General features: G+C 40.0%; 1 protein-coding gene across 6 annotated transcripts in view; it reads right to left on the minus strand.

Annotated features, from left to right (window-relative positions):
- The window catches only part of ST8SIA6 (ST8 alpha-N-acetyl-neuraminide alpha-2,8-sialyltransferase 6), a 47305-nt gene that overhangs the window by 13949 nt on the left and 7719 nt on the right, over positions 1–25637 (minus strand). For 5 of the 6 annotated variants that reach the window (XM_082046195.1, XM_082046196.1, XM_082046194.1 and 2 more), the window contains exons 3-7: positions 22618–22716; positions 16975–17061; positions 4891–5035; positions 2914–3026; positions 1497–1589 (exon numbers count right to left, since the gene is read on the minus strand). In XM_082046195.1, the coding sequence (XP_081902321.1) occupies positions 1497–1589; positions 2914–3026; positions 4891–5035; positions 16975–17061; positions 22618–22716 (537 nt within the window). The remainder of the gene's footprint in view (positions 1–1496; positions 1590–2913; positions 3027–4890; positions 5036–16974; positions 17062–22617; positions 22717–25637) is intronic. The other variant, XM_082046198.1, reaches the window with a different exon arrangement.

Below are 25637 nucleotides of genomic sequence, written 5' to 3' on the forward strand. Positions count from 1 at the left end.
TGGTCTTGCTCTTCTTTCCAGCTCTGCCCAGGTACGGTGCAGTGTAGTCCAGCTCCATTAGGACATAAAGAATGTGGTTCTTTCCTCCAAGAGAGTTCACCTACATTGTACACCCTGACAGACATAGTTCAAAAGCTAATTAACCTTAAAAATAATAACATCAGACTAACCCAGTATCCAAACACAGAATTAGAAATGGAGGTGATAAAGTTGGAGCAGGTCTTCTGAGAGAAGAAACTAACTTAGTTCTGCCAAGTTGCTTCCTGCTGCTCCTTCAAAAGCTTTTGCAGTGTTCTCTGAATATTTAAATAATCCATTTTTTAAAATCCTAAGATCCTCTCATAATCTCATTTCATTCTCACACAGGTTTAGCTCCTATTTCCTTCAGTGTAACTCCTATTAACCCTGGTGTGGCTTCCTTTGGCTAAGAAATGAGTGCAGCTGTGACAGAACTCTTTGATCAAGCCCAGACAAATCATGCATCAGCTCAGTAGTCACCAATGATGCTGAGTCACTAGACAAAGTTTTCCTTCCTTGGATTCTTGTGCAGCACCACTAACATCAATGAGCTAAATCTATTTTTAGGGATGCAATAGTTCACCTTTATTTAAGTCAAAAAGGGCTGAGTAAGCATGAAGGTAGTTAGCAGTCACTGCAAAAAATCAAGTTCTATCCTTGAATCAATGACAAATGCCTGCTAGTCATTTCTATGCTCACTGTACTTTTTCCTTCTTCCTTTAAAGGAAAAAAAAAAGCTTTGCCTGATGTTGTCTATTTGACAAATACAGATATGACAGACAATAAGATACAGTAAGATCAGTAAGCAGTAAATAACATGCCACAGCAGTCCTTTTCATAGATAAGTTGCAGTTCCAGCCCGCTGAAGATGTCAGATTAGTCAGCCTGGCCTTATTAGATTTTCTTTTCATCAAGAAGGAAAAAAAAAAAACCCACACAACTTTGCTGAGAAAAAAGTGTGTGAGCAGCTTTCATATGGATTGAGAAAATGGATTATAGAAATTGGGCCTTCATTCAGGAAATAGCCTTCATCAGAACAGCCCCTAAGCACATTACCTAAGAAAATGTGCTTACAATCCCACTGATAGAGTCAGACACACATTTCCAAGCTTTCCCGATTTACGATTACAATTCCTTTCTTATGCTGGGGGTGATGAGGGTCGGGGCGGGGTGAGAGGGGAAATAAGAGGCTTGGGCTTGCAATCATCAAATTTACCCTGTTATAAATGGTGGACTGGTGCCAACCAAGGCACTTGCTAATCTGGGTGTTGCCAACTCCTTTCTGCTACAAAAAAAAGGCCAGGTTTAACACATTTCCATTTAGACTGGTACATATTTGACATAGGAAATAAGGCTTAATGAAGTAATCTGCATGCACTGCTCTCTATGCTGGTATCCCAATGGATTTCCAACAAAATCTAAATCATGTCACACAATTATACAATACTGCACAGAAACAGATTCGCAGTAGTACTTACTTTTGAGCTATGATACTCGGGTTAACAGTCACAAGGTTTGTTTTATTGCCAACATCTCTGCTAATGCTTCCCACGGTTGGAGGGAGGTTACACCTGAAATTGAGAAACGTTTACTTAAACAGATGTGCACCAGAGATGCTTTACAGTTATTATTTGCAAATTCCCCTCTTGTGCAATGACACTTTCACATAAGCTCCCATGGATCTCTAAGCACTTTACAAATATTAAATAAGGCTTACAGCACTTCTAGTAAAAATATTTAATCTACTGTACAGATGGTTAAAATAGGACACAGAGAGCTCATTTTCATAAATTACCTCACAAATCAGGAGCAAAGTTAAAATCCCAGAAGGAGCCAGTCTATGAATGCCTCATGCTAGCTGCTAGGAGACATTGCCCCTTTTGCCTAAGCAATGCATTTAATATGAAAGTCTTCTATTATTTTCTGTTTAAAAAAGTCTGACTGATACCAGTCCCTCAGCTTACACAGCAATGTTGACAGCTGTTTCATGAGACAACAATGGCACAACTTGCCCAACTGCAGAAACAGTGGTTTCTGTAAAGGTAAAGAAAGCATTTTTTTAAAGTCAGTCACTTAGTAAGTTTAGCACCTTAGTATGCAGATTTCCCACTTTTATTATGACAACTGCCTAACTGGAAAGACTTTTTTTTTCTTTTTGATTGAAAAGCCCAAATATTAGTCAAAAGTAGGAAATAAAACAAAATCCAGCAGACTCTGTGACTGGACATCACTGAGAGAAAAACCTCCACTCTGTTACTCTGTTCCCTCGCAGGCATTGCGAGTATGAGTCACAGACTGAGAGTGTGGGCTAAATTACACTCTGATTGTGCCTGGTTTTCTCCACAATCTATAGAGGGAGCTGGAAAAAAAATACTTAAATTAGATGTCTGGCTTTTTTTAGATGGCTAACAGAAGGTGAGACAAATACCAGGGCAATTAAATAACTGCACTAGTGAGCCAACCTAAGGCTACATAAACCCTTTGTTAAACCAGAGGTAAAGGTAAACTTGTGACATTTAATATCAGTCTTTCTTCTTTTGATTTCAGGCTTTTCTTTATTCTTTTTTCCTGATTTAAAAAAATAAAATTAATAAAGGTTCCCTCTCCTAAAGGATGTTAAAATAACAGAAATTTCAGGTTCTCAGATAATCATGTTTCGCATCACTGGGAAGGTATCTCTGCAATCATAGATCACACATGTATCCATATAGTCCTCTCTTTACTTGGGAAGCAGTGTTTTGAAATCTACAGAGCAGACAGAGTATCCTTAGAGAGGCAGAAATAAAGAATTGTCAAGATTCTTCCTCATTGCTACAAATGGGCATTGTCACGCTTCCAAGCCTGCCAGGTTTTTAGAAACATTTGACACACTTCAGTAAGACAAGCAGCTCTTACCTAAACACAAAGTCAGAACGATCGATTTCAGCTCCGCAGCTGGAATTTTTCAGAATGCCTCCGTTTCCAACCACAGCACAGGTTTTGAAGGGCTGGACTGAAAGAGGAGAGGACTGCAAACAAATAAAAAGACACAGCCAATGCCCTATAAATCTTTTGATTGTTTCTTCACATCTTTAGTCATTTGTCCTTGCAGGTTTAATCCAGCAAATCCCAGTGAAAACATTCACCATTTAGCAGACAGGGCTGGCAGGCCTGGGCAGCCAAGAGCCAATGCCAGGCACGAGCATACTGAGAAATTCTACTTCTGTTGTCAATACTTTGAAAGAATAACATTGGATTGCCAAAACTGGATTAATACCTTTTAAATATACTTAACACAAAAATTACTTAGTAGTGGACTGAACCCTTGACAAGTTAAATACTAACTTGTACTGCAGACAGTTTAAATTTACCCATTTTCCTTCGCACTGGAATGGACTGAAGGCTGTCACAAAGTCCTTGCCTTTGTCAGCTAATAGAAGGTAACTTTGTAATTGCTCATTACTTTGTCATCACACAATTACTTTTGATATAAAATAAGGAATTTAGGGGAAACTGAAGGTGCTGTAAAGGTTAATTCATGGTGAATGTGATGGCTACTGGAGCGGTTACTGCCTCTGGCTGTCACCCTCTCTACTCGTCTTCTTGTTAGAGGTTGTTGTCTTGCAGCAGGGAAGCTGAATGGGAGCTAAGTGCATCCACTTGTGAATCAGCTTAGATCACAACCTGGCAAATTAATGTAAATTGTTGGCTGTTTCAGCTGACATTAATACAGTTGGCTGTTATCTCAGGGACTCAGAAACATCTCATACATCTCCTTCAGCCTCTCCTGCTGTGGGAGCACAGAGTCAACAGAGGTCAACAGCTGGGCTACTTTGACTGCAGAAACTGAACCCACTTGTAAAATTGAGTCAAAACTTGCTCACACAAAATGTTATCCTTCCTTCCTCTCCTATCAGCTTGCTCAAAGAGAAGCAGGAAGAGACACTGTTAATAAATAAGGCAAAAAGTACGGGGAAAGTGGCAGACATCACCTTGCCTGGCAATATATTAAAACAACATGTTCAATTATTTTGTTCAATTCTGAAAAGAGAGTAGGAGAAGACAAAGGCCAGATGCCTGTGGCTAGCTTAGCAAGTATGTATATACATAAAACACACTACTTTTTTCTTTTTCAGTTTAAATTTGGAACCACTGTAGCCCCATTGCAATTAAGGTTTTAGTAATTCACAGCAGCATTAGAAAGGACTAGACTCATGGTAGCTGGGATCTTACAGATCAAGAATGCCAGAGATTGGGAAGAGGGCTTCCATGTGCTCTTATTTGTGAGAAATTAAGTGTATCTTTGTGTCCCTCTTTGTCTGGTCTGCAGAGCTTATATGTCTATTGCAAGTACCGAATTACAAAATTTGATTCTATTCTATTCTATTCTATTCTATTCTATTCTATTCTATTCTATTCTATTCTATTCTATTCTATTCTATTCTATTCTATTCTATTCTATTCTATTCTATTCTATTCTATTCTATATCACCAAAATAGCTTTAACAAGTTATATGCCCAAGCCTGCACCAGAAATGGCATGGGAATATGAGGAATTTGAAATGTTGTTCAAGACTGAAATGACTTTAAAAATAGGAATGAGAAAAGCAAGGCAGATGTTCTCAGCGTACGCACTCCTGAATTCAGCTGGCTGCCAAGCCAGGCTAGAGCTTGTGTTCTGTAGCAACTCTTCCTACAATCTGATCTATTATACCCTGTCCATGCCTCCACCACTGCAGAGAAAGCCTAAAAGAGTTCTTACACAGTGAATGAACAAGTGCATACAGGGGTGAGAGGTCTCTTCCAGAGGGATCAAAGAAAGCAGCTCTGTTACTAACGCAAAATATATATCATACTGCAATTATAACAACAGGTAGGGATAACAGTTCTTACCACAGGCAGCATCTTAAAAATGTCCTCTGTAATGAGGATGGTCTTTTTACTGTCCACTTCATAACTCATGTTACTTCCCAGTGGGCTGTTACTTTGAGAAGCAATAAAATTGTGAACTGCATCACAGCAGGAAGCTAATTCTGACCTGCAAAAAAGCCAAACAAAACCTGCTCAAAGACAGACAAATAAGTAGAAAAGTGGTGGCAGAGAACTAGATGAACAAAAACCAGTTCTAATTAACTAAGCAACAAAAGGCTATGTAAAGCATCTAGAATGTCATTTCTCTTGACTTGCTTTGCAGAGCAAGTTCATTTTCACAATAAATGTCCAGAAATTAATCAGACCAAGAACTCCTTACCCTATTTTTCTCTCTTGGTCTCCCTTTCCCATCCAGAAAAAGTTGTAAATAGTCTTCTCTTTATTATTAATTGCTAAGATTATTATAGAAACACTGAGAGACTTCAGTCTCCAAAGATTTAACTATGTGATTTCAATCAACATAAAATGAGTGTTTGTAAGAAACTAGAAGGCTAAAAAAAGAAAGAACCAAGGAGATGAAAGGAATGGTGATAGGAAGTACTGGCTATAGTACTTAGTGAACAACTAGATGGTCAAAAACCAATAAATCAATAATTAATTTCTGCAACTGTTCAGCACAGTTTTCCTGTGCACAGTTTCACAGATGTTAAATAAACCACATCACAACTGGCAAATTAAAAAGACAGATATCTTTGTACTAGAGACAGCCAGCCTAGCTGCTCCCCAAAACACCAAGCCGAAGTCCTTAAATAGATAAAGAGTGCAAGGGTTTCATCCAGACTTTATGTATGAGTGAAGGCTATCATCAGTCTTACAATTCCTGTTACTTTCAAACTTATAAAAATATTATGTGTGCAAACATTCTGTATTATTAGCGGTGAAATTCTATTAAAAGCCCCATCAGACCTTTGAAATCAGACCTAAAACACTACAATTCATTTCGCTTTAGGGAACAATATTCTCTCTGCTGCCACCGGATCCGATTTTCCGACCGTAAGGCTGAAATAATAATGGCCAGACATTATCTGTCAATCGTTAGGGCATAGCTATCTCATTAGGTGAGATACTAAGAGAACTACTAACCATTTAGAGATGAAAATTCATTGAAAGCAGAATTGCTTGGAATTTTTAAGAAGATAACACAGCAGGGAAAAATATTTCCTGTCCCAACACTGAAGGTTAATTGTGAATAAAAGCAATATCTACATTTAGAGACAGAGGAATAGAAACTTTTAAAGTAAGTGAGGTAAACCCAAACCATTAGAACTGGTTAAACAATAACAGGCCAAATTCTGGCTGAAAGTAAGCTGACTTTAATAGGGTAAGACACAGGCAAGAGAAGTTGTTTCATTCCACTTTATCAAGAACATGCACAGAACAATTATCTAATAACAATGTAATTTTATTTCTGATAGAGATGAGGCATAGTCTGGCACATGGAAGAACTCAAGGATTATGTTTCCTGGAAGACAGGGAAGAGAATGAACAGGTCTGGGATAAATCTCAGTCTCACTTCTCTTGAAATAATGGTCAAAATGGGGGGAAAAAAAGTGTTGGGAAGGTTGGTTGGAATCCTACATAAAATACCAAAGGAAAGGGTACCATTTCAATCGTCAGATGGATTACTGGGACATATTAACATGTTTTGAATAATGAGCTCTGAAACTCCTCAGCGTTTCCAGATGTGTGAGGAACACTGAGAACGACTGGGTGCTGGGATGGCACAGATCTGAAATAATCATGCTAGGAGAATGTCCAAGAACATCCAACGACCAAGAAATGTCAAAGGGAAAGATTCCTCCTGGGGGAGGAAACAGTAGGGGTCATGTTTCCACAAGCCATATTCAGCTCCACTCCTGAAGAGTGATTCCCACTGCCTTAAGGAGCAAGGGGGGCTCTATGGTCAATGAAAACCAGCAGGCACAATAATGGGGATGGAACAGAGACTGTGCTCTGTTGGTCAGGAGATGCACACATGGTGAATGCAATTGCTCTGGGCATATAGTGTCCTGTTTTAAACATACAGAAAAATACAAATGGAGCAATGAGGGAGGAGAGCCAAATGATGAAATCTGGGAACACCAGATGGTATTGAAGCACTCCTGACTAGCGTCCACTTGTTTTTCTTATACACTATTTCCTATAACCAGCTCTTTCTACCCTTAATGTGTGCTGCACTAACAAGAGGATTCAGGTACAACCATCAGGTCCTGAGGGCACCACCAAGGCTCACCACCCCTGACCCTGGGGCCACCGCCACCCCTGCCCATGGACCCAGGTCAGCCCCCAGAGCCATCAGTCCCTGTCCTAGTGACACAGCAGCAGAGCTGGTCTCCAGCTGTGCCCGTTACGTCCCCGGGGAGGTGCCTGATGCCTGGGACTGCCCTGCTCCCGGTTGGGATGGGATGGGGTGGCTGCCAGTCCCGCCTCTGCTGGCCAGGTCACTGTGCTGGGACCCTGATCCCTGTCCCTTAGGGAGCAGCTGTTCCTCGCTGCTCCCTGCCAATCACACAGACATGAGCAATCGTAAAACAAATAACTTTGATTTTCTTGATTTTTTTCATAAAGCTAAAACAAGCAGGCCCATGTATTATCTGTGTCAACCACGGGGTGTTCAGAGGAGAAGGAATAATGCCAGAATATTCTTGCCCAGGTTTAGGAAAACAGCTGTTTTGTGTGTGATGGCGACCAAAACCTGAAAAAGCAAACCGATGATAGATAACATTCATTAACACAGATGACACAGTTTTGCTTTTTGTTCCTCATTCCAAAAGAATGAGTGCTTCAATAAAAGCAGAAACAGCCTGGAAGAAAAACAGATATCAGAATTAATTAGAAAGTAATCGTTTAAATTAATATTATGGATCCACTGAGGAAGTAAAACAGAGCCAGGCTAGTTCAGAAACGCAGTGAGAATAAGAGAATATACATAAAAGACATATATACTTACGTTACCTAAGAGCATATGTACTAGAAATTTGGAGGTAACAACAGAAACCTCGTACTTAGATCACATCATGACAGAGAATCCCACTGTGCTCAGGCAACCATGTACAGAGATCCAGTGAGAACGGAGCCTGAAGTCAGCAATATCCATTGGCAATATATTTAGCGATCTGTTCACATAGGATTTTGTACAAGCTGTGACACATGGTACCTCTGTAACTGACAGCAAACAATGAGGAAGTGGTAGAGACTGGGCAGTTCAAGCAAGCTATTACTGCAATTATCATCATCGTATTAATGTCATCTGTGGTCTCTGTCACAAGGTAATTATACCCTAAAGAGCATGCACTTCATAAGATTATGACACGTATCGTACAAGCCAATTCTTTTAACAAGTGCTATACATAAGGTGTTGCAAAGCCAAGACATTTTAACTCATGTCTCATGCTGCCCGAGGAGAGAAATTGTTAAAACCTATCATACGACAAAGTGCCTAACCAGATGGTGGGGTAAGAGACATGGGTCAGAATCTTAACGGAACCAAACTGTACTACTTTAAAGCCAAACTGTGCATTTTCCTTGGAAGGGTAGAAAGTGATCCAAATTGTACATTCTGACTGGGATGGCAGCTCTTGGAAGATGGCATTTTGCTACACGGGCTCATCAGCCACCTCAGATATGTGTAAGAACATGGATGTAGCTTACGGTAAGAAGGTTTAAGTTCCAGTTGTTAACAGAGCTGCTGGGCTTGGGGAATGCCCTAGAACAAAGTGTTTTTATGATCCAGCCACAGCGTTAGATGCCCAGAGTGAAGGAAGCTGGAGTCAAAGTACCCAAGTTTTGTAGGGCCCTAGGTTTGAAAAGTATCTCCTCTGGAGCACAGGCTGGTACTGCCAGTTTCTTACTTGCAGGAAGCCTTCTCACCAACATTTCTCCTGCAGGCAGTTGGAAGCAGAGTGAGACCGAAGTGCTATTTTTAAATCCTGAGGTGTAACATCAACCACAGATATTTCTTATGCCAAGATAAGAAGAACGGGAGTCAACTGCATTATCTGGAAAGTTCACTTGTAACAAATAAGGAACAAAATCAGTACCTGGAAAAAGACTATACCATTTGGACTGGTAACACATACCTCATGAAACTGAGTAAGTACCATCATGACAGTCTTAATCAATAACCTAACTGGAGTGGTGTGCTGCACTCGTCTCTGAAGTTTTGTTCATACTAGACAATGCAGAGTCATTGTTGCACTGGAGAATCTTTTTTGTTGCTCAGCAGATGCTTTCGCCAAATTTCATCCTTTATGGACCAAGGATGCTGGACCCATTTTTATACTGAGGTCAGCGGAGATAGAATTGTGAGCCCACATGGCATCCAGATAATTTCTTCAGGTTTTTGGGTGCTGAGAACCTAAGAAAAACCTGGTTTCTGAAGCAAGTTACCAAACTGTCAATAGACAAGCCAAAAGAATAATGTTGTTTTCCAGCTGCTATGCAGTTAGTCCACGCTGAACTGCAGGTAGTAATAGCAGACTACTGCCTTGACTGTACATGTTTCCAAATGCCTCCACGTAACAAAACACTTCACATGGATTCACTCTATTTAGTGGATGTCAGTCAGTATCTGCAGGATCTAAAGATGCTGATGTAGTTTCTTGCAGCTCCTGTAGCAGCTCTGTAGCCAAGAAGCTCAGCCAGAACTATTGTATCCCTCCTAGCAGCAAAATTAATTAGCTCAGCTTGGTCCTGGGCTCATATGAATATATGCATTTTAGCTCGTTCAGTGCTTGCGTACAGGCTGCACGTGCCTGGCCAGACATCCTTGAAGCACCTGCAAACATCTCAACATCTTCCTTCCAACAGCTGTCTGAACCAGACATAAGGGCTAAAGCAGCCAACAGTTAGTAGAGGGCTAGCAGATTCTCAGCTGGTCCAAAATCCAGCACTGCCCTTATCCTGAGCAGAATGGGAAGAATCTATAATAAGGATGAAATTTGCCTTTATGCAAAGAGCTTCTGCAGAGTTTCAAAAATGTCCACTCCTTCAAACTACTGATACAAGCACCAAAAGGACCTTTGATTCATCCTCCTGCAGTAAGCAGAATGGGTTTTATTCGGAACACTTTCTTCCATTAGAAATGCTTAGCTAAAGTCATTTTGTTCTATATTTCTTTAAATATTTTATTCAGGTATATATATCCGTTGTGAAAAAGCACTTGCTTCTGCACCAAACTTCACACAGCCTCGTACTTTGAGACACAGAAGGAGGGTGTATCACTGAAACTCTCTGACCAGCCTAGAGCTGGACCACTGGGCCAATACAGGTAACCGTGATCCTCAGGGGGCTACAGCAGCCCCAGGAAGACGTAAGCTTACAGAATCTGGCAAAACTGTGTAAACTCAACAGTATTTCTTTTGTGTGGACTACACTTCAGTGTGACACCAGTGCCTGTAGACCTGAGGCCAGAGGGCATTCCTCATTGCTGGGGAGATTGAAATATTTCACTGTCATTATGCATTGGACTAAACTGAGGTGGGAGGAGGTGGAAAGTGGATGAGGATGGACACTGCAGCAGTATCAAAATATGCAAAACACTGTTCTAAATAGTAGATGCTCAGCTGTCCCCTGAGGCCACAATGGGGAAGGTGAGGAAATCATCTTAATTTGCACTGAAGAAAGCTTAAGTTCGGTATTAGGAAGCACATTGAAACAGGTTGCCTAGGCAAGGTGCAGAATTTCAACAACTGCAGATCTTTGTTTATCCTGGTTTTGTTACCGTTATGTGGCCAAAGCCCTTTCAGTAACAGCCTGACTCTATTTGATTCTAAGTCATCATTTACAAACATCTGTACAAGTGAATGTTTGTTTGCAAAAAGAATATCAGTATTGTTATAAAGCACTGATACTGCACATTATCCACACCAGCAATGCTTACACAGACATGTATCTTTGTGGATCTTCAGTTACCCCCATATAAACACCACACAAAAGAGAAAACCGAACACAAAGACTAGCAAATATTTTAAGCTATAACTCCTGTAAGCCTGATGCTCAGTGTATTTCACAGCACAGTTTGTCATATCGTTTGAATAAAGGGTAAAGTATTTCAAGTGACAAAAGTCTGTGGATTACTAATAACCAGGAAAAGTCTATGCTTGCCTGATAGCTTGTTTTAATAGTTCACCTAGCTTGGGTATTTGTAATCATTACTTCATGCAAACTATTGTACTGCACATATGATGACAACAAAGACTTCAAAGTTTCATACTGAAGAGACTATCGCGACAGTACAGAGAAGAACCCACAAAAAAATTCCACTATACAATAGCAAAATTTCATTGGTGCAACTACTAACAGCAAGACTACCTTTTATCTATGTCCACTGCTATAATATTTTCTAATGAGCAAGCAATTATCTTATTGTACTGCACTGGGGGCTCTGGAGAATGATACAGGTTTCTCCAGGTTCTTGTCAATCCAAGTCAATAGCACCAAAGTGCAATGAGGCATATTATGACATATCCCAATCTTTTAGAAAAGAGTGGTTAAATCTGATATCTGAGACAGAATGTGCTGAAGGGCAATGCTACACTGACAGCCCTTGAGCTGCCTATAAATGAAGTAACACCATAAATGTCTAAGACAATGAAAGCCAATGGGGTTGAATCTGAAATCAAGGCTGAATATGTAAAAAGTGTAATAAAATTTTCAAACCAAAGATTATTTAAAGAATCTGCCATGAAGACATAATTAACTCAGTCTGATCCAAAATTAGGTTTCCCTTATAGGAGTCCTCCAACCTTTAGAAAAGTAAGTCGTCTGTAGAGCAATTAAAAGATTTAACCATTTCTCCAAACTGTCACCAATTCCTATCTTTCCACCCAGCCTTTTTCTCCTTTGAATTAGAAATGTGTCCCTGAATACGTACTCCTGATTTTACACATGATCTATTAAACCTATGCAGCAAATGTACTCTTAAATCATACTGTAATTTCAGAGTTCTGTGTGCTTTCTTGTGTACTGGAATGGAAGACTTCAGTGAGTACAGTGGAATTATTGATCTGTTTAGTGTTAGGAAAGCTATTGATTATGTGGTGGTGTGAGCTTATGTAAGCATAAATTGACCTTGCAGGGTATTTATTTGTGTTTCAGCTGTGGTTCAGTGCAGTACACAGATGTGTTAAGCAATGCTGTTATATATGTTAGAGTGTAGCACAGTACAAATCAACCTCTTCAAGAAAGAGTGGGATTTTATAATCTGCAGGAATGTTTAACACACTTTTCAGAAGAGATATTAAAGTAGGAAAAGTGTAATAGAGGTCGAGTGGAATAAAAAACAGGAGGGGAAATTACAGGACTAGGAAAATGGTTTGATCTTTTAACTGTTCTTCTCAAGACCCAGGGTTCCTTTTTGAAGTGGTGTTTTTCTGGTTTGTTTTTTTATTGTTTTGGTTTTTTTTTTAAACAAGTTAAAAATATTTTGGTGAGGCGGAGCAGTGTGCCAGCTAAACTGCAGTGTAACATCAGGGGTTTTAAAAGTGTATTTTACACCCAGGAATTTTTTTCTCCCTTTGTTATCAGACGCAAATAAGGTTTGTCAGGAATGGTATTTCCATGGGGAGGAGGCCCAGTATCCACAGCTCACACGGGGCTATTGCAGTGCGACACCATTCCTGAAGAACTGTCGCATTGCTTTGCCAGGCTCCAAGCTCAGCGAGATTGCCCAGAAAAACAACGCCCAGAGGCTTCTCTGAAATGCAGCATCTGCTCAGCCTTTCTCCATGTCCCCCCCAACTCCTGTCATTTTGAGGGCTGTTTTAGCCATTTATTAGCTTCCAGCAAAAACAGCAAAAAAAGAGAGGAGTTGCAAGTATTGGGAAAATCCGCAGATTATTTGCCACAATGGGTGTATAGCCCAAATGAGAATAAATCAAGCTTATAAGTCTATAAAGCAAAAGAGATGTGGAGGTGTAAAAAACAATTATAGCTTACACCCAGTTGGGCTCTGTAATTTGTTACACTAATGAAACATTTCTTTTAAGTGCAAAACCTTTGAAGAATACTAATATAATAATTAATATTCAGGTTACCTAGGGAACCTGAGACTCTTCTGACTGTAGCTCTGTAGAAGAGCCTTCCTTTACAGAGGAAGCTACCGGCATAGCTTTTTCCCGGAGCTTTAAGACTGACACTTCCAGGCAGCTGCAAGATTATGTCCCCTCCCTTTCTACCAGTCCTCTCTTATAACTAAGAAACCTGAGGTCTTGCTTTGTCTAAAATAAGTTAGAGCTGATGTAAATCTGAAAATGGAGGAAAAATTCAGGTGGGCTTCGGAAAAAAAGGGATAATGTGGAGACACTAGATGACTGCAGAGCCATAAAGAACAAGAAAAATAAAAGAACAAAAGAAGCACAGCTGAATTTCATAAAGGAAAGATCTGAAACACAAATACTTAAATAGTTCTCTACAAGTCAGTAGCAGTAAATATTGGAGAAGACTTTCCCAAATCACTGTTAGTAGGATGCCATTTGCACCACTTCTCGTAAAGATACGTAACCTTTGCCAGCTTCTATTGTGAAATTAGATGAAACCTCTTTAGCAATGACTGACAAACATTATTGTGGGGCATAATAAATCTAACTAGATTATAAGAGCAATGAACCAAGTGCTTGCACTTGCTCCTCTGAGGGCAGCCTAAGTCTGGCAGTGCTGATGTCAGCATTACAGATACTGAAATAAGTGAAAGGCCAGAACACTGGTTCCCTGACAGAGGCCAGGCAAAAATCAGCCAGAGAAGATGGACTGTGGATATGGGAGCTATTAAAGAGAACATCATGGCTTGTACTTGCCTCATGATTCTTCTTGATTTTGAGAAACACATGAGTAAACATCATGTAGCTGTCAAGAGCCACCGACCACTGGCAGATACTATCTAGCCAAGTGGACGTGAGCATGCACAGCAGAGCAGCTTCAGAGGAAGCCATCTGGAGAGAAAAAGGGCAGCTCTCTGACAACAAACGGACACAGTTTACACAGCTGCATGGCAAGGATGAGCTAAGTAAATGAGGGTGACCCTGGAATCCTGCACTTTGCTTTTTGTACAATGGGTTGGTAAAAACACTGTGGTTTGTGCCACATGTGGCTGTCAGCTGTAACCCTTCTGCCAAATACAAAGACAAGTTATTTCTTTCCTGCATTGCACTTCTAATTTATATTCTTTTATTTGGCCAGGATCTGTTGAGATTCCAGCTCACAAAGAGGATTGATGTGCACTCATTGGCACACAGTGCTGTCTTCTAGGAACATAACCGTTGCTGGCTCAGATCACATATTGCTCCACTCCACTACAGTATGACGGCAGCCAACAGCAAAAGCTGCAAAGGAAAACATATGAAAGATTCTCTGAGAAATCCGCTGCCCCACAGGAAGCTGCTTTTGAACCTTATTAATTAGAGGTTAGTTTATGCCCCGAAGGAGAAGACATTAAATCCCTTATAAATATGCATGCCTGTTCTTCAGAACTTCAGGATAATACAGAGAGATGTCATACAAGTGACACCACGGCTGAGAAGCAGCTAAGTGTTCACTCCATTTAACCGATGGGCAAACACGGGAAACAAGTCAAGCAGCTTCTCTGCAGTCTCGTCAGCAGCAGATTTCTGGTGGCACAAGCAGGTGAATGATACGGCACAGGCTGCTTCGAGCTCCGCACCTGCGGGTGGTTGGCTGTGTCACCCCATTCCTGCTGCACAGCCCCTCCCAGATTCATTTCCTCTTCTGCAAAACGTGTGTATTTATCTACCCACTTAATGAGATTTTTTAGAAATAAATAATAGTTGTATTACACAAATATTATGAATTACTGACACTAGGCAAAGTTAGAAAAAGGAAGATACGTACAGCCAAGGGATTATGAATTCATTTATTTCACCACATTTCTAGAAGCTTTGTTACCTATAGAGCTCCGTCAATTCATCATTTCTCAGCTAGTGTTCTTGCAAAGCTAGTTCCAGGCTCTTGTGCTTAAGCCAAACAAATAAGTTTAGGAGTGCTGTAAGCTTGGAGTGTATACAGAATAATTAGTCAGTGAATTTTATACTGGATATGTTTTTATCTCTTTTTCTTTTTAATCTTTTCTTTTGAAGCCTCTATTGACCAACTGATAAGAGCTTTGAAAGTCTCCAGTATGGTCTGGGAGCAAGGGCAACTGTAAAATTTTAATATCCTATTTCCAGAAAACAACAGAAAGGAGCTTGAGAATGGAAAAAAAAAAAAAGACTTATGCAAAAGCATGCGTTTTCTGTAAAATAATCATCTGCAACACCCTAAACCAAAGTACCAGTCCTTGATCGTATCAATGGAATTTTTAGACATCAAAGAAGATCAGATTTTACAGGGACACAAGAATATACAGTACTGTCACCAGAATTGCAGCATGGCATGTGTACTAGCTAATACTCGAGCTAGTTTGGATGTTAAAAAGCAATTAAACCATAACAGCACATCCATGGAACGTCAATTAAGTAACAAGAGTTTGTCTAGCCTTTGCCGAATCATGGGTTTCAAAATATTTTTTTTCACTTGGAATTTGAGCTAAGTTTAACCTAGCAAGCTCACCTCAATGTACATACAGCCCACATTTCATAAGTGGCTTGGTGCACCCCCCAGTTTTCACTTTTGAATATTTCCAGTCTAATAATTGGTTGTATGACCCATCTTGACTACTTACGGCCCACACTCCTTGCTGGAAAGCAAAGACAGTAAGAGGAACAGTAAAGCATCTTGTACTTAAAGTCCAACAGTCTCATATGACTATTTACATAGAGGGTGTCATGTTTGATTCCCATAGGCCCAGAAGATGCAGAAGAAGTTGCCCAGTAGACGGGGGACTGCACAAGCAATAAATGAAGAAGTGAAGCTGGAACAAGGAGTGGTTACTCTGACACTAGCACAGCAGAAGAACTGACAAATTGCTGGTAAGTGGTGGCTGGTCCCTTCTCCCCTCGTAAGGAAGAGAAGTTATAAAAAAAAGACTGGAAAACTAAAAGTCTAAATGTAGCAAGGTAAAGAGCAGATTAGAGCAGTTTTGCCTCTTGTCAACTCTGTACAAGACACCTGCCGGTTGTGATACAGAATGGGCTGCTTCTACAGTTCCTTATCATGCTCTGATATCTCTGTGCACAGCTAAAGCCTTCCTGAGTTAACCCAAAGTTTCTTAAACCTTGTGTTTTCCTACCTCAGCTTTGGGAATCGCCGTTGGTCAGTTACGATACACAGCAAACATAGCAATTCATGTTGCAGAAAACCCTTTATCCCTGCCCTAAACTATTAATACTTCTTCCAAGAGTATCACGCCAAGCACATGGATATTAGGTTTTCAACCTTCCAAAGAATTGGAAGGTAGGTCAATTTATTTATTTTTAATGATCATGACAGAATCTTTAATTCTGATCCATGAAATAATGTAATTCAAAAGAGTATTTCCCCCTGGAGAAAACAGAGTTGGCACAGCAAAGCTGTTCTCTAAAACCAGCATGATGCATTTCCAAATGAGAGTAGAAGCTTTTCAGGGATCACTGTCCCTACTAAGCGTGTACTTCTGCACCATCCCGAACAAGGACAGATGTCACCACGTGCTCAGGGGCCACAACACACATCATCAAACCTAATGAGTGCCTTGGGCACTTCTATAATAGAAGCAATAGTCATGGAGTCAGAAGTACTCTGCTTCACTACACACTCTTTTACCAGAGTGCCAATTCAGATGGACAAAAATCACATTACTTATATTATTTTTTAATACAGTAGGTTTTGTGTCAGGAATATTTTAATCCATTCTTCTTAAGTTATTTAACTATTCATTATAGTGGAGATCAGTGAAATTACTTCATTTATATAGCTCTTTTATCCTACTCAGTTTGCACAGTTCAATTCAAATAAAGAACAGCCCCATCATCAAAAGATTAATAGAAATGGATAGCTACAAATACAGCCTAAAAGCAATATAAAATTATATTTTCAAAAGAGAAGATTTAAATTGATGGCTTGTTAGACAAATCTAGGCTCAACAGTTTTTCTAAATGAGACAATGAAAATTACCTGAATTTTGTAGATTCTTCTGGTCTCCTTATCCACGTGCAGTTCTGCAGTTTTGTGACTATGTGAAGATAATAATCTTCTGAATACCTAAAAAAAGCAAGAACATCAAACATTAGAATATATATGTATATTTAGAAACAGACTCTAAAACATTCAAATGATGCATGTATTAATAATAATAATGTGAACGGTGCATATATAATAGATTGCTTTTAGAACTCCATGACCTATTTTATTTTTCTAATTTCTAACAGTACAATCCTCATTTAATTAGCATGACCTATTATACAACTCTTCTTAACAGTGTTGTCCTAATGAACTTCTCAGAAACTTTCAAAAGTACACTGGTTGCAAACTGAAATATTTGACCATAAATACCTCGAAGTTATTAGAAATCATCCTAAGTGTAAAAGTCTAAACTAATACAAAAAAGCCTCTTACTTTTACTTGGTGTTTTAAACTTCGAAAATGTTTTGAAATGTGGCTCTTTCAAGCCAAGATGAAGCATTACACTTCTTATGCCTTTTCTTTCATTTACCTTATAGACTTCCCAAACTCAACTGAATCATCTAAGACCACAGACCAATACTTGCAGATTTAAGTTTTCCTTCAAATTATCTTAAACAAAACAATCTGTTGTTTTACATAAACTAGCACTTTGGCTACATTGGTACATGTAACACAAGAGCTTTCTGCTGCTTTTAAACCCTTTCTAAGAGAATTAAATTTGTCCCTACATGGAATACTTCAGAACACATAAGTCAAAAGAATGGAGACATTTCTTCTCTTACAGGTTCAATGTTAATACTTCTCCCATTTGTGCCTGGATCCTACTATAGGTTTTTTAGAAACAATAACTCTGACTTACAAGGATTGAGGGAACGGGAAGAAGAGATTATAGGGATGCCATGGTTACAAACTCTATGGAACTTAAGTCTCCAGAAAAGGTCTACCTTGTATTATTTTAGCAAAAATGTCTTTGTGTTGGCCCAAACCCAGAGGATGGTGAGTTTATTTAAGATTAACTTGGAAGTGTGTATTTTGAACAGTTTTACAAGAGTTGGAAGGGCAAGAAACCTCACTTGTTTTTCAATGGAGCATGAGAATTGATAAAAAGAAATATAAAAAAGGCTGTGGTGTCTTGCAGCACCAGAGGTCAACAACCCAAAAGCTCCCTTCTCTCTCTGTATTCAACATGCTCTTAGTACCACAGCTTTCTGGTAAACATTTAAAAAAAAAAAAACAGATATCTTTTTTCGTTTGCTTCATAAAAGTATTGCAAGTGTTAAAATTAAGTTGTTTATCTACCCCCGAGTAAAATCATGTCCCATTTCTGCATGGAAAAAGAAATGAAACTTTTAAGAGGAATACTGCATTAGAACCGATCTTTGGCTCAAGTCTGCACCTATGACAACATGTATGATTTTCACTCTCCAGACTTAACAAACTCTTAAATGAACAAGATGATTGTGACTAAACTGATTTCCTGAGCCCTTGCACAACTCAAGAGAGCAGGAATGACTGGGCAGAAGTGGGAGAGGAGCGAAACCAGTTTCACTGTGGCCAATCTGACCTGGTGCAGTCCATTCTTCCTCCTTCCAGTCCAACTCCAAATCTGTTCTCTTCCTTGTGCCACTTTCTGGCACATATTTGACAACACCTCTGTGGCTTTGTTTGTTTTCTTGTTTGGTTGTTTTCTCTCCTCTAGCTTTTGCACCTGTCCAATGCCTTCACAGGCCACTTTAATATACTGCCATGGCAAAAAAATAACCCAGAAGGGAAAAAAAAATTATGCACGTACATTTTCTTCTTCTTTAGTGTGTTAAACCAGATCAGGAAAGATTCCATCGAACTTCACAGCCAGTATAAGCAAGGAGTGATGGGACAGAACAAGGCCTTCCTATTTTGGCAGCTGCCTGCTGGTATGTTGCATTAGCAGTGTTGGAAGCGCTGCCAGAGAAAAAGGAGCTGCTCTCCTGCTGAAGCTGCTACCTAAATTGGCTCCCCATGGGTCAGACAAGTGTCAGCACCAGCACAGGGCAGGACAGGGAGTGCGTGTGGAGGGAGGATGGGACAGAAGCACAGGACAGAAATAGCCTGTGCTGATGTTGAATCACTCATCTACTTCTCTTCCTTAAGGCTAAACAATAAATAACTCTTAGATGCTGGGACTTACGGAAAAATTCCAAAAATTAATAGGATAACTGAGCATGAAGAGTTACATAGGCTATCATTATCCAGGAGAAAAACAAATACAGAAAAAAACCAAATTTTAGCCTAAAGACATTGATAAGATGAAGATCAGTCAGAAATGAAAAATTACCATCAGCTCAGAAGGAAATTGCATGGACTGACAAGTTATTAGCAAGTCACAGGGAAACGTTTGGTAAGGATAAAAACCAAAGCATCATCTGTACTGCTAGTTCTGAGGCCTCAGGAGAACCACGGGCACTCACTGTCAGAAAATGTAAGGACCTTCTTATACATGTAACAGAAGCTGCACCAGGTTAAAAACACCACTTGCAATACAAAACTGTCACTGCCTTTCCACTGCTGCCTACCGGCTGGACTTGCTCTTGCTCAGAGGTGTCCCAGCTCAGCAGCTCACCCAGAAAAGCCACACTTACAGGTCTTCACAAGGCAGAACACCACCTCTGCTCACCCCAGCATCCAGTTCTGCTCCTCTTGTGACTCACAAAGAGCCCGCAGACTGCCAGAACCCATCTTTGGCAGCCCTGGCACAGCATGGCCAGCGGCAGCTGTGTCCCAGGAGCACGTCCTGCGGGACAGGAGCTCCCAACCACGGCAGCCCTGCAAGGCGGCTGCCACGGCTGCTCACACCGACATAAGGCTCCTGTGAAACGAACTCTGCTTAAATACAGACAATATTCCCACAGACTAATTTTTTTAAAGACTCAAAGTGAGGCTCTGGGATTTGCTGCAGCTGCATTTACAGCCCAGAAAGCTTTGTTTTCCTCTCAGAAAGCCTCTTTTAGCATTTCCTGCTTTAAAGCAGCCTTGGGGACTCACTCCTCCAATGGAATCAGTCCAGAAGGCCATCAGAATATCATTTCATGGCTCTGATGTAACCCCAATAGTCCTCCACTGTTCTGTTTTAAAGAGCTGAGACAATAAATATATTTCCACTGACACCCAGGAGCTTACAGCAAAAAGGGTTTTATTATTAGGATAAAACAACTCAGGTAAATTGAATTACAAAATTAGGTGGACAAGACAATAATTACAGTGCTGGGAATAGTGAATGAAACATGTTTTGTCCTGTTTTTGTCTGCCACCTGCACCACAACCATTATAATAACTTGCTGTTGTAGGAAACTCACTCACACTGTATGAGCCTGGCTGACAAATAACACCTGGAAGGGTTTTTTTGCCTATAGTACTTCACAGGTACGCAGTGACCTTCTACATTAACTGCAGTGGCTAAGGTGGAATTATTATTCACAGTTGAAGCACTGACAAAGTATAAGTATCTTCTGATTTTTGGCAGATATCTAAAGGACAACAGCAAGGGCAGAAGTGTTGAGGTATTAGGGAGACAATACGTAAAACGTCAGAACAGAGAGACAGATGCAGCCCCACTAGTTACTTGCTAAGCCTAAATACCCACTTGAAAAAAGCTATTTGAATTAGAAAGAAAATTGAGCAGCAGGAGTGAAAAAAGGAGATATTTCTACTTGGCAGCTTACGTTTAAGAAAGAAACAAATACAAAGAAAAACAACAGCAGGAAATGCAAGAGAAAAGGTGGATCCCTTTTGCCTTTGGACATTTTAATACTACCAAAACAACTATCAATTTTTAAAGCCCTCAGGAGAGTGTGCACAGGGCCTGCTCTAGAATAAAAATGGAAAACTGCCAGCAAAACTCAGTATTTCAGGCTCTTTATCACCACCAGCACATACCTGCTATAATAATAACTTCCCACTTACGTAGCAGTTTTTACTATCAAATCATTTGACTAACTTTAGTATTTTTTTTTCCTTTCAGCCAACTTATGAGGTAAGAGCATCCAGAATGCCCCTGAAAGTCTAGAACTGCAACATAAAGCATTTATATATTGTGCCTGTGGGTCACTCCTTGAAAAAAACAAAAGATCCCTGCAGCTCCTCTTGGTGATGGGCAAGGAGTTGCAATATTCATGGCACAAAGCAATCCCTTGCTCCTTTGTTCCAAGCATCGGTTTCTCTTCCTATCTGCCCAATTCATCTTCTGCCTCGTTAAATGCTGCAGCTTTTAGCCACAGAATAAAGGTCTCGCACTTCATAAAGTTTCTCCTACTGCCTCAGCTCCAAAACATTCTAGATATGAAGAGCACGTCTGCATCGCTGCAGCCTACACAACCTTTTAACTAATGGGATAAATAACAGCATTTATATTGCTATAACTGGATTTTGGAAGCAATGCAGTGACTGGTTGTCCTTCTCTTGGGGCTAATCACTCAATTTTTCAGTCAACTGCATTCTCTGACCTCTGTTTAACAGTTTCTCTTTTAGCTCTCACTAGCAGCGCATCAGTGACGTAGTGGTCTATTACCTTTCAAAAGAATAAAAACTTCAATAAAAGTGTTGCTGATAAGATGGAATATTGATGGGAGAAGAAGTTATAGAGGAGAAAAACAAAAGAATTAAAAGAGTAAAGACAGAATGCTGGGAATATGGTGACTTAAATGGGTGAAATATCTCAAAACGCAATCAGAAAGTCAGGAGTGGGCAGAAAAGATGGGAGAAGTTTTAAAATCATGATTTAATATTGTTTCTGTATTAAGGAAGAATTTGACTTCTCCAGTCCTTTGAACAGGGAAAGGCGTGTAATTGTTAGATGAGCTTTTGTTTCTCATTACATTTCTCTTCACAAATGGAGGGAGGAGAAGAAAAAGCTTCCAGTTTTAAAGACACTGTGGCACATAATTAATTTTAAGCTGGAACTCAGTCCTAATGGGAAGCCTTTCTTATTTACAGTGATTTATTTATTTGTGCATCCATATAGGCAGAATGTTATATGTCAAAAGCAACGGGCTGTTTCTCCCACTTTCACATTAGAAAATAGCAAGGAATTAGAGCAGGGCTGATGTCAAAGATTTTTTTTTCCATGTCAGGAAAAGGCAGAACAGCAAGCTGAAACTCAACATTAATCTGGGGTGTTTTTTCAATGTATCTAAAATTGAATTATTAGTTTCCTGTGGAATAGTTATTATAATGAGAGCAATCAATTAGTAAGTTTTTATACTAGTACATTTCCGTACTTAGTCTAGTGAATATGCTAAAAAGAATCCATTAACTGAGGCTTCTCATAGCAGGAGTGTTCACCAATCAGGAAAAAGACACTCAAGAATTAAATTATACCTCACAGATTCTCTTCAATGTTTTTGCGAATATCCTGGAATAAAATGTTGCTAACTGGCAAGGAGAAATCTTGGTGACTTACGCTGTGGGGAAAAAAAAATTCTAACTTTGAATAGATCTAATCCATGTGAAATAAAAAAATGCAGGCAATCATTGGTTGAACAATTTCAGTTTCCTGTTGTATAGCTCCACATTAATATCATCGAGAATTATGTAAAAAGAGGACAATCTTCTACCCTTCTATTTAAAACAAACAAAGCAGAATGCACAGCAAACACCTACCTTTTCTTCTTGATAGATGATGACAAAATGTTGTCCTGAATTGCCTTACATTTTGAAGCCTGTTCAAGCTGGTAAATTCCATTTTTATTAACAGTTGTTCTGTTAAAAATGGGGGGGGGGGGTGGGCAGGGAAGAGAAAAAGCAACAAACTTTAAAAGAAAGAACATATTCTGACAATGCTGTCACATTTACTTTGCTATGACAATAAGATTAATAACTGTTGATTTAGCTGAAAACATTACCAAAGAAATCTTATTGACTTCTATTGTGAAGCTTTTGTATAAAAGGGGAGTTTGCTGCTAGTGACTATAAAATATTTGATTCTTTAAAGTAACTCTATTTCATAGTCTGAATTATATTTTCTGCTTCACACTGTAATCAGAAAATATAATTTAAAAAGAAAAAAAAAAGAAGAAATTAAATCGGACACCTCTTGAACATTATGTTTTGGAGATATTTAAAATATTCACCAGTAAAATATTTAGCAGATGTGATTTCCTGAAGTTGTTGATGAAATGCAATATTCAGAGACAATATAATATGCGTAAGAAACACAGAGGTGAAGTGGATCTTTGTATTTGGACCTTTACTTATTGACTGGAGATTAATACTTCCTCCCTCGTTTATTCTTTATTTACACAGTGAGAATAAATATTTGCAGAAGGAACCAAAGCAAGTGCCAGACAGTGATCTTTAATTCCTGTTGTCTTATTTTCACCAAACTCCTTGTGTGGTCCTCTCACACTGCAGTCCTGGTAGAAGATTGAGCTGTAAATTAGTAAATGATCGAGATACCAAGGTCTTGTTTCATTCACCTCAGTTCACCCTGTATTGAGGTTCAGTCTCACACAATCACCATCTTCCTTCACCACTCTTCTGCTGTGTGTATTGCCATTTACTATTAAGTTTCTTCCCTCCAGCATTTTTATTTTCCTTGCTTCTGACCATCTTCCCCTCCCCACACCCCAATCCATTTGGGTTCTTTCCACTGATTCACCACTTAACGGAACACTTGGACACTGCATGTTTGTCCCAACCAGAACTAGAAACACAGAAGACACAGATGCTGGATCATTCCCTCAGGGGTGTGAGCTGCAGCAGTGAACACAACCTGCGTTGCTCTCAGAAACACAGAACGGCTGAGCCATCTGTGTAAAGTGGCACTCATGCATGGGAAAGGGCCTTCCTGTTTCGCACACAACACACTCTGCTTCTGAACCATCATCCCTTCTACTAACAAGGACCTTCACCTGTTAAAACACAGAGACCACTTAGCAACAGGATTTCTGGCAAGCTGGTTTTGTAGCTCTTACTTGGCAAAGATGCCATTTCAAGCCACAGAACCACAGAAGGGTTGAGGTTGGAAGGCACCTCTGGAGATCATCTGGTACAACCTACTGCTTGAACAGGGCCACCTAGAGCCAGTTGCCCAGGACCATGTCCAGACTGCTTTTGAGTATCTCCACGGTTGGAGACTCCACAACCTCCCTGGACAAGCTGTGCCAGCACTCAGTCACTGTCACAGTGAAAAAGCATTTCCTGATGTTCAGAGGGAACCTCTTGTGTTTCTGTGTGTGCCCTTGGCCTCTGGTCCTGTCACAGGGCACCACTGAGAAGAGCCTGGCTCCATCCTCTTTGCACCCTCCCTAAAGGTATTAATAAGGTTGCTCCCTAAGACTTGCCTTCTTAAACAACTAAAGTCTTAAACAATTCACATAAGAAAACTGACTGAAGAAGAAAGAGCAGAATAAATGCTTGTTCATTTTGCTACTGAACTGATGGTATGTTCCCAGCTAAGACAGGGGAGGAATAGGGAGAGAGCACCTTCTCTTTCCATTGCCCATGAATTTCTAGTGATTCAGTCACTCCACAGGAGCAATTCAGAGGAGAGACATCAGATCTCCCCCGTTCTTTCCATCAGGAACTTCTTCCCAGTATACACTCGGTGCCCCATAGGCAGTCTGCGTACCCCTTGTTGCGGGCACTAATAAGACAATACCATACAAACCTCTATCCTTTGAGTTCTGCAGTGTCTTTAATAAGTAGTAACAGCTGGCACTACCTGCTGGGAGCTCCTTGACTGATCTTGCATACAGCTCCTTATCTAATTCAAGGAGTGACATAGAAACACGAGGGCAGAGGGCTCTCAGAGCATGCGGTTCAGAGGATCAAGCACACAACTCAGCAGGTCTTACACAGTAAGTGCCAGCAAATATTCTGCATATACCATTTACACACACAGGTTTATTGCAGCCTGAATGGTTCTGTCTACACCAAAGAACCAGGTGGGCCCTTTCACAAAAGAACCCAATACCAGTTCTCAAACACAGTTAGTTAGCACTAAGTAATGTTTCCTCTCTCTTGCTTCTTTAACTCAGTAAGCTCAAATGATTCTTCTGCAGCTTGAAGTATGAGAAATGGCTACAAGCAAAGCTTAGCAGTATAAACACAGCCTTAAAAACAAACAAACAAACAAAAACAAACAAACAAAACAAACTATTGATATCATAAGCCAGGTGCATGTTATTGGTGTAAATAAGTCTTTCAATACAACTCAAAATGAGGCTGCTGGATGCTGGTTTCAGAAGTGGCCCCAGCCCTGTGAGGCACCACTGGCCAGAGGAGCCGTTCCTGCCACGCCGAGCCAGGCAGGCCAGGCCGGAGCAGCTCGCTGCATTCACAGCCTCCGTCAGAAAACGAACATTCTCCCACAAGTGTTTCAACCATGTGCAGAGAACCATTACAAGGATAAAAAAGAATGAGCAAAATAAATCCCTGTTCTGTTTTGTCATTAAATCCTGACAATCACTTTTACAACCATCAAGGGGAGAAAAAAAGGAATGAGTCTTTCCTTCCCTTTCCATGGCACATGTAAAGATTGGTGGAAATGGCACAACTGTGAGGAAAAACAGATATTAATTTTAATCCAAATTCTTTATCCATATAAGGTAGGAACAAGATCACCAAAATGCATCTTCTGTGGCTATTTCCACACAAAATTTACTCAATGGACTTTATAT

The sequence above is a fragment of the Streptopelia decaocto genome (assembly GCF_964273445.1).
Source record: "Streptopelia decaocto genome assembly, chromosome: 2".
NCBI classification, from domain to species: domain Eukaryota; kingdom Metazoa; phylum Chordata; class Aves; order Columbiformes; family Columbidae; genus Streptopelia; species Streptopelia decaocto.